Here is a 10,413-nt window from a genome sequence, read left to right on the forward strand (position 1 = left end):
GGACCAAGTTCTGACTCCTTAGAGTTAGGTATCCTGACCACAAACTGAACAACAGGTCGTAAGCAGCAAATGTCGCGTTCATTCACGAGTAACTCGAAAATAAAATCATCCATTAAGGGAATTAAGGAAACAAGATCCCTTTATTCCAATTACAAAGAAATACGCATCTTACTCATTTCTTTTTTTTTTTGTTTTTTATATACATAATATTTTTATAAAAAGAAAAAGAGAAATGAATCACGGTAAAATAAACTAAAATATCATTTACGAAAGATTATCGTAAACACAAAATAGAAGAAAATTTTTACCTGAAAAATTCGGCTGCCCTTAGATCAGGTAGGGGTGGTGTTCTACCGCTAATAAAAGTGAACCTGCACTCTTGATGAGCTCCGATCATAGGGGTGGGTGGGGGTGCTCCTGTGTCGTCTATGATATCAGAAATAGGCGACATGGCACCGTGCTGGGCAGTGCTGCTGGATTGTACGTTGACCGTGCTTTTCGAATTATGTTCTACGTGATTGGAATCGACCTTCTCCGATGGAAGAACGATTTGTTGCGTGCCGGTGGAATTGCTTTGCGTGTCCTTCGACGTTGGCGCGACAGGTGGCGGCGACATTTCCGGTGGTACGTCTATCAAGTCAAAACTGTCGTCCGGTTGTTCTCCGTCCGTCGTCGTCACCTGCAACGATCGTTAGTTTTAACTTTTATTAATAAAAATTCATTGAAAATTTCTCGCCAATTTATCTCTCCAATCGATAACTAGACAAAATTTAATCTCTTTCATGAACTTATTATATAGTTCTATTTTTTTCAAGAGTAATCTAAAAGATCAACAAGAGTAAACATATTTATGGTTTCATTTATTTTGTTATTAACTATTTTAATAATTATTTTTGTTGACTGATTAAGAAAGTATTTTGAAATGCATTTTTAAATATCCTTAGCGTATAAAACTACGTTGTTTAAAGTTTGTTTGTAAGTTACAAGAAATATCTAAAGTGATCTATTCGAATATTATTTCAGAAACATCCTAAATCGAAATATTGTCCTATCAAAAAATGATCAATGAACGATCCATATAAGTACAGTAGAGCTGTTAAAAGAATTACTATTTTTTTCGGAATCATTAAACGTAAAGCAACGTGAATTAATGAGATAGGGAGGTAAATGTTACGATAGAGATTTTCTTAATGGAAAAGTCAGGATCAAAATATATATTTTGTTAATACTCTAAGCTGTATAATGCGAATAAGATTAATAATCGAACAGTTATGCTACTCCATCATTTTTTACATTATATTTTAATTAATTATAAAGAAAATCGATCCATCATTATTATATGTCACGGACATATCGTAATATAATAAAATAATATATTATATTGCCTTTTTCTTCCTTCCAATATTCGAATTTATTAATCAATTAATTATACCACGGACACATTATAATAACAATTAATAATAAAACATAATATTCCGATATATATTAAAATTAATCGCTCTGGCGTATATTTTATAACTAATCACATAAGGAATTGTGCCATGGAAAAAGCAATTCGACTGACCTACGATGAAATTTCTAATATAGGCTAAAATATCTTCACAATTATTATCCATATTTCAAAATGGTCATTCAATGGCGGCTTACGCCACTTATAAATTCGAGATACATATATATATATATATATAAAACGAAGCGAAATCCTTAGGATCGATGACTCTAACATTTTACGAGAAAGACGTAGAAATTTACTACCCAAGTTTAATTAAATCAAATCGGGAGACTTGATCGTGCTTTCTCGACGTTGCGCGTGAAGAAGGAAGTTTAATTCTCGTCGAGCAAAGCTCGCGGATATCGCGCGTACGTACGAACGAACGAACGAACGAACGAACGAGATGGGGTGGGACGGGGTGGTATAGGGTGGGACAAGGGTGGTATACGAGATGGTAGAGGTAACAGCTACTTTCGGAAAATTATTAATTTCTTGCTCGTAATAATAAGAGGAAATTCCCTCAACCCTCCTCTCCTCCCAAACCCTCAACCAAGCAACCAACCAAACACCCATCCACCTACCCATCCTTCTACTCTTTCTTTACCCCACCCTCTTCTTCACAAGAGCGTCACAGCACTCTGATGTAACCATGGAATATTAAAACGGTTCGCGCGGCATCCGTTTAAAATGAATTTCATAGAAGGCTCCCTTTAATCTTTCAACTCTTTGATTCATGCAACTTTAAGCTGGTAAATTCGAGCACTAGCAAGAGCACCGGGAATAGTCGTTATTTTGCAAACAATGAATGTCACCTTAGTTATGTTTTTAACGTTCTCTCGAGTCACTTATGTACTTTCAACGAACGTAGTAACTCACCTTTCATTATGATCGTTATTCTCTTATAGCGCTTCTTTTTCTCTCTTTCTCTGTTTCCATCTATCTTTTATTCGCATGAGAAAGAAGTGCTTGATCGTACGGTTGAAAAAAGAAAAAAGAAAAAGGAAAAAGAGATAGAAGGCAAAGAAGAAGAAAGAAAAAAGAAATGCAGTTACGTGCGATATTCGTATCTCTTTGGGAAGCACTTTTTATTTTTTATTCAATGTGTACTTTGTAACGTAACGTTAAGAGAAAAGAGAGAGATGAAGAAGTAAATATGTACATACGTTTGAGAAGTTAAAGGTTCGAAAGTATTGAAACTTGTTGTTTAATTTTCTTAATATTCTCGATCTTTCACACACATTACCCGCAGTTATATTACATAGAAATTTGAACAGAGCTGCATTCACGGAGTTACAGCAACTTTCGTGAATTTATATGTTCCTAAGTACAGTTACTCCAAAGTATATTTTCTAGTCGAGCGTATCTCAATGAATTTTTATCCGATCGATTTGAAAATTTCACAAGCTGCTTAAAACGAGATGTTATCATTCAATGCATTTAAATTTGTTTCAATCAAAAAAATTTGTTTTCACGGAATTCTTAAAAATTGACGATCTTTTCGCAAATTTCTTAAATATTTTCATCAAAATGTCATCATTTTGTAAGACAAAAATTTTTCGTGCAACAAGAACTACTATAACCGCATAGCTTAAGACTAGATAAAAATTTTTTATTTACTACAGTACACACGAACGATATTATATCATAATATTTTTGATTTTAACATTTTACAAACGTATATGATTTAACATTTAAACCCAAAAAAATAATGGATTTTAAATTTCTTTTATAATCAATTTACAACAAACTCATAATTATTAAATTAATATTAACTGAAAGTTGTTTTTATTTGTTATTATCACTATTACTATTATTATTATAAGAATAGATAAACTAAAAATAATAAAGAATAAAATTTGTTTACTCTGATATCCTAGTATCCTAGTATCTAGTATATATTGATGGAAGCTGTAAAAATACGTCACTAAATCTAATGTTAATGATATATAAGGTTATTTTTACTGAGATATTGACTTGCTATAAAAAAAATTGATAAAAACAGTTTATATTTGATGCTGTTAAAGTAGTCTTTTCCCTTAATCGGTCACAACATTTCTACCTTAGTTCCTCTTCTCCTATTCAACCGTATTCTATGTTTCTGAAAGACGGAAACTAAGTTAGTGGGCTAGGTACGGTCGACTTGGAGAATCGTTTTCCATGTAACGTAGAAGTTAGTGTCAGCCGTTTGGAACAAGTTTCGTAGGGTATCCAATCGGATATCTTAACGGTCATAATAATAAAGTACGACGTTACATTGAATATTACATGAAACAACCCAAAGAAACTACCTTACGATATCTCTCTGCTACAAAACCGTCCTTAGAATTTCAAAGATAAGATCTTTCAGTGTTCGTGTTTGATCAAAGTAAGACTATCTCTACTTACGATCTCACAAGAAGAAACCACCAGATGTAATTCTGAAATTTTATCTTGGAAAATATATTGTAGGATAATAAATTACGAGCAATTTATCAAAAATTTTAATACATGTTTTTTTTCTCTATTTTTTCTTTCTTTTTTAAGAAACTTGATGTTTATTGAAAAATTTGAAATTCTCGAACGATTCTAAATCGAATAAAAATTGATAAGTATCCATCTCTAATTATCATCGATAATTATTCTTGTATCAATTGAATCGAATAATTGCGTCAATATTTCAGACGATTAATATCTGATACATAACATACACGCTATAAATAATTAATAGTAGCAGTTTCGTGCTAACACCAATTAGCTATGCGTACAATGGCATATATAGTTATGTAGCCAATACAATTTAATTTGTATATAACACCGATGTATTTTGCGAATAACGTGCCTTGAACAAATCTTTCTTCATTCTTGTAACGTGTTACATTAGTTTCCATTTCGTGGAATTTTTTATAATGATAATGAATTGATAACAATAAAAAAATTTCTTCTACCAGTATATCGAATATAGTTGTTTCTAAAAATGAAAGGAAGATTCGCCGTAATGAAATAATAAACTATTCGATGTTAGTCCTTTGTAGCGGTCCTCATGGCAATATAGCTTGGTATACGCAAGTATAAACTATACTTGTAACTTTATTACTATGGGGACGAGTATCTCTATTCTAATTTAAGTAGACACTTGTGAGAAGCTTGGTTTAAGAGCTTGGATAGCTCAGTGGACTAAAATAATCTCTATGAACTATCGAGTTATAAACATGATAATTAACAAATAATAAAAGAAAAATTATTTTGACTTTTTTAAACATAAATACCTATATCGTAGAAATAATCCTGAATATAAAGAACATAAATGATTATTAAAAAAAAAAAAGAACAAGTATAAAATTTTGCGATAAAGATTCGAGAATTCTCCATTTGTAAATGAAACTATATTTTCATCTATATTTTTAGTCAAATTAAATTATCTCAGAATTATATTTCGTGTGACTTTATCTTGTAAAAGGTCTATTACAGTAATAATAGTAATAATTAATCTATATCATAGGGCCACAATAGCCTAGTCATTTATTTAATTTTCACTTTAATAATAATAGTCCACTTCTCATTGCACATCTCCTTCATAAATTCTCACAAGGCCTCTTTGTGTCGGATTTGTCCTTATTAATGCTTCAAAGGACCTTGATACTCGAGAGAAAACATATATGCATAGTAATAATAATAATAATAATAATAATAATAATAATAATAATAATAATAATAATAATAATAATAATAATAATAATAATAATAATAACAATAATAATAGTAATAATAGTAATAATAATAATAATCTTAAGCGTTCTAATTTTTTCCAATTTTTTCATGAGAAAAACTTCTACTAATTGCACTTTGGCACTCATGAAAAAATATATATGCATAGTAATAATAATAATTTTCTGCGTTCTAATTTTTTGAAATTGTTCTGAATCTTTCGAGAAAAAAAACTTTTATTAAATATTGTGTACGTATTTGTGATACCGAATAATTAATACTTAGAAATTCGTACTACTGAAACTAGTAGAAACCTCATTCGACCTAACAATTAGAAATTTGTTTCGATCATTGATCGAATAGAGAAATTGATTTATCAAAATTTCCAATCCTATCTTTCATGGAATAGGAAACTTTGGAAACGAATACGATTATCGAAAAGTTCTAAATTGGTTCAATTGCAGTTCGATCGGTTGTATCTCACGAAGGAATTACGTCTTTGTTAGATTCGACCATTTACGAATTTCTACCGAAACACACCGATTGAATTTTACAAATTTCGTCAAATTACAAAATTACTGTGGGAGAGTACAAATGATATTTTCAAAAGGTTTAAAGGGTCAAGAATCTTTAATATCATTCATTATTACGTGGAATGTATATTAACATTAGATATAATATTTCATCTCCCTATCATTTTCTCATGTTACCTATTTGAAAATCCCTATAATAATAATAATAATAATAATAATAATAATAATAATAATAATAATAATAATAATAATAATAATAATAATTGACAATTATTACAAATGTCGATTATATTAATTATTGTAAATTTTAATTAATCAATAACCATTAAGGATTTTAATTTTATATATAAGATATTAATTATTATCAATTGTTACGGCACAATATTGAGAAAAGGATCTGCACTGTAAGTAATTTAAGCTCTTAGAACGGCACTTGATAAAGCATGAAATATGGAATTGGATAAAGTGCAGAAAAGTGGGGATAAGACACTTATGTTAGAGTTAGTCACGTTACTTTCGACGGGTACTTTCCTGACTCATCGAGCGTTCAATAATAAATTTATCATTAGGATGTAAGAAAACATAATTATTAATGCTCGAAGATAATAATAAAAATTGATTAACAAAACAAAGGCACTAATTAAAAAATAATAATAATAATAACAACAACAATTATTGTTATTGTGTAAATCGATGAGTGACTAAAACGATTCGATACTATCAATTTGAATAATCCATTGAGAGTTTCCATTAAAAAAGAAAAACAAAAAGAAAAAGAAAAACAATTATCTCACCATGGTGACCATAGTATTGGCGCTGTCAGTACTAGTGTTGATCGTGGTTTCAGATGCTGTACTGGAACCCATGACCACGACCTTTGGCACCGTACGACAACTACGACTTCCACCAGCGGATTTGAAGTGGAGTCTACGCAAAGCGGAAGCCGCATGCGAAAGCAGGTCACCGTCCTTCGATGAAGAACTTTCCGAGGCTCCATGACGTCCTCCTCGAGATGGCTGCGACTGCGACTCTCCTGAATCACACCCGGTACCCCGTGAACCTCCTCCTCCTCCTCCTCCTCCTCCTCCTCCTGCTCCGCCACTCCTCCCAGGGGAGCCACGATTCTCCAAACATCCCTGTGGACCGATCGGTTTTATATTTTTTGTTAGCACGTTTTCCTCTTCTTTCTCTCTCTCTTTTTCTTTTTTCTCTCTCTTTCTCTCTATCTCTATCTTTATTTCTGTCCCTATCTCTATCTCTTTCTCTCTCTTTCATTCATTCTCTCTCTCTCTCTCTCTCTCTCTCTCTCTTTCTATCTCCCTACCTCTTTCTCCCTATCCCTTCTCTCTTTCTCTCTATCTCTCTTTCTATCAGTCATTCACGATTTCTGGTTCATTTCTTATCCTCGAGAAAGGTTAATTTCGCTTTTACGGTCACCCTTATATTGCGAACGACCGATCTTCCTAACGAGTAATCTTATCGCGAGAGGGATATTAAGACGATGGCTATATCCTATAACCATTTCTATAGATATTGCCTGGTTATGAATTTTCATCGTTATCGATTGATTCAAGCCGTGTGATACGAAACGATTTGATGTTACAAATATGTGGTATGTGAGAACGTAATGTAATAACTTCTTTCAAAAGTTTTAGTAGATTTAGAGTTTGCTTACTGTAGAGATTCTTGCGGATTTCTTACTCCATGAATAAATCTTTGGGTCATGGTTTCTCTTGGAACGATTCACGTTCTTAAATAGAAATTTTAACGTCGAGATAGAACGTTTACGTAAGGAAACATACGTAATATATTTTTCATAAAATTACGTTAAAAATTTATCTCTAAATATAATTATTATTAATCTAATTAATCATATTCGTAATAGGTACTTTTTCTGGTCGGGGAAGTTTATTTGAAAATTTTTGAAACGATTTCAAATCTTTTTTTTTTTTTTTCTTTTTGAGAAAACTATAGGAGACAATCCACGTAACTAGGATTAATTCTGCGTTTAAATATTGTTACTTATTGAACTTGTACACATTTTCATAATTAAAAAGTAGAAAAGGAACACGAACATTAAGAAAGTAAAAAGAAAAAGACAGTTATCTAATTTCTATTTTCCATTTATATTACCATTATATACTATTATATTGCCAATTATCTATCCGTATCTTAAATTACATTAAATGTTCCATTAAAAATCCGTACTCTAATAACAAAATAAAAAAATACAAATATCTTTATCGGGATTCGACGACTTTCTAATCCCATCTTGGCTATTGATCGTATGTGCTGGAAAGGTCGGATGCGACTTTAAAAATTATTAGAATGGAGAAGACAAGCCGATCGTGTGGAAAAATTCTCATCCCTTATCTGGTATATCGACCTGTATCGAGGTTCGCATGAGGAAGATAAAGCTATTCATAATTGAAAAAAAAATAAAGAAAAAGAAAGAAAAAAGAAAAAAGATGATGAAAGCACAGAGAAAGAAAGAGAAAGAGAGAGAGAGAGAAAAGAGAGAAAGAGAGAGAGAGAGAGAGAGAGAGAGAGAAGAATTAATCTGTCTCTATTCTCGGTAGCATCGAGATAACCGTTTACGAGGACGCCGGAATGCGATTACCTTTTCGATTAAATGTCTCGCGAGCTGGATAGAGCTATGCACGTGATTGGGTACCGCTATTAGCAAGAAACACGATTTCTTCCTTCCATTCCTTCCCTTTTTTTTAATGAGGCGTCCCGATAAATTCGCCATCTTCGAGACTAGCCGCTCCTCCCCCGTTACGAATGATTATTGTCGTTCGACGTGTTTTACGATCTACGGAAATGGTAGGTTTCGTTGGTTCGAAATTATTCATTTAATTTATCGATTCATTTATCGGGGAATGTGATCAATTAAAAAGGGAAAAGAAAATTACCAAGATAAAAAAGCTGTAAAAAGTAGCAATTAATAGATCGAGTGAGAAATTAATATATAAAGAAAAATGATTCATTGGTTTGTTTATTATGTATGATTCATATCAGACACTTCATTCTTATGAAGAAGTATATTTTTCCAAAAGTATTGCAAAAGAAATGTTAAAAACATTTTTAATAATACAGATTATAATCGAGTGTCAACGCTCGATGAGTTTCATCGCATTCAACTTTATAATTATTAGTTTGTATAATATTGTCTTATCTGCTAAAGTTATGAAGTACTTTCAGAGGAACAAAAGGAATCGATAGTACCATTTTGAAATTTATTTTAAAAGGAAATATATATATATGTGTGTAATGATATTGTTACTGTAAATATAACTTCGTATAGAATTTGATATTAAATTGTTTTAACGTTACAAAAGAATCAATCTTTAAAAAAGTTCATCGAACCTAATAATTATTTTCTTTACTTTATTCATTCGAAAAGGGACGAGATAAATTTACGAAAATGAGAACAATAATCAATATTAATATTCGTCGATGTATGATAGATAAAAATTCCACAATGCACATAAACTTAACAATTCGACGATATGGAAAGAAAAGAAAAGAATATATGCTATAACATGCAACAAATTTTCTTTTTCTCACGGGAAACAAACGAGGATACGAGAGTTGGTTGCTTTACTACGGAGAATAGGTAGAAATATAAAATAATTCTCTTTACAAAAGAAACAACTTAAATAAATAAAAACGACAAGTCCCTGTAGTATTGCGAGTTCGTAACATTCCGAAAAACATATTTCAATTTCTTTAAATACTAACACGAAAAATAACATATTCTCTTCGAACGATAAAATTCTGTCCTTTGCATTTATGTATCTCGGGGGGATGAACGCACACGTGCGGTATATCGAAAGAGAAAGACAGAGAGAGAGAGAGAAAGAGAGAAAGAGAGAGAGAGAGAGAGAGAGAGAGAGAGAGAGAGGTGGTTGCGATCGATTAGGTTTACCCGTGCCATAACGTATTATTAGTCATTATCGGTTAAGTAAATAAGCAATCTAGGTCATGCGTAGTTAATACCCGTCATAAAAGCACGATATGCATACAATATGAGAATACACACTCACACACAGACTCACAGAGAATGTATTTCGAGGTAGCCCGGGTCATCAACGAAATGTATGTTTCATACCAACCCCCTTCCATCATCGAGCGTGTTTCCTTTTCACCCTTCACCCTTTCCCACCTTTCCTTCTCTATTTCCACCTCCACCTACGCCTCCAACATTATTCGACTACGAACGAACTGTCTCCTCGTTGGAGACAGCAGTAATCAAAAAATTGTCCGAGGTCGCTAATTTGAATGATGCCTTCTTCTATGTCTTGCTCACTCTCATCTTAACCTTCGTCCCTCCTTCCCCGCCAAACCACTTTCAAACTATTTTTTGTTCTACCAAGTGCAAACTCTCACGAGATGAGAGAACGTTCGTTTTTGTTTGCGAGAACATGTTACATTGCGTTCTACGTCGACCTTCCATCGGGCGACGTCGTTTCCTCCTAGCACGTTATGTTGCCTCGGAAAGATTGAAAAATGTATATATACTTGGAACGAAGTAAAGAAGGAACGACGTCGAGAAAATAAAGAGAAAATGGGAGGGAGAGACAGAGAGAGAGAGATACAGAGACAGAGACAGAAAGAGAGAGAGAGAGAGAGAGAGAGAAAGAGAGAGATACAGAGAGAGCCAGACAGACAGAAAGAGTGAAAGAGAGAGAAGAAAACTTT

At 32.4% G+C, this 10,413-nt stretch overlaps 1 protein-coding gene and 1 long non-coding RNA gene across 3 annotated transcripts in view; one reads left to right on the top strand and one right to left on the bottom strand.

Moving 5' to 3' along the window:
- Window positions 1-8,470, bottom strand: part of LOC127064437 (uncharacterized) — a 74,526-nt gene extending 66,056 nt beyond the window's left edge. For both annotated transcript variants that reach the window (XM_050995475.1, XM_050995474.1), the window contains exons 1-3: window positions 8,330-8,470; window positions 6,504-6,845; window positions 309-679 (exon numbers count right to left, since the gene is read on the bottom strand). In XM_050995475.1, the coding sequence (XP_050851432.1) occupies window positions 309-679; window positions 6,504-6,845; window positions 8,330-8,461 (845 nt within the window). In that variant the 5' untranslated portion in view covers window positions 8,462-8,470. The remainder of the gene's footprint in view (window positions 1-308; window positions 680-6,503; window positions 6,846-8,329) is intronic.
- Window positions 1-9,583, top strand: part of LOC127064696 (uncharacterized) — a 75,948-nt gene extending 66,365 nt beyond the window's left edge. The window contains exon 2 of the long non-coding RNA XR_007781774.1: window positions 6,557-9,583. This is a non-coding gene — a long non-coding RNA (uncharacterized LOC127064696). The remainder of the gene's footprint in view (window positions 1-6,556) is intronic.
- The last annotated feature ends 830 nt before the right edge of the window (window positions 9,584-10,413 follow it).

The sequence above is a fragment of the Vespula vulgaris genome, chromosome 6, assembly GCF_905475345.1.
Source record: "Vespula vulgaris chromosome 6, iyVesVulg1.1, whole genome shotgun sequence".
Lineage (NCBI taxonomy): Eukaryota > Metazoa > Arthropoda > Insecta > Hymenoptera > Vespidae > Vespula > Vespula vulgaris.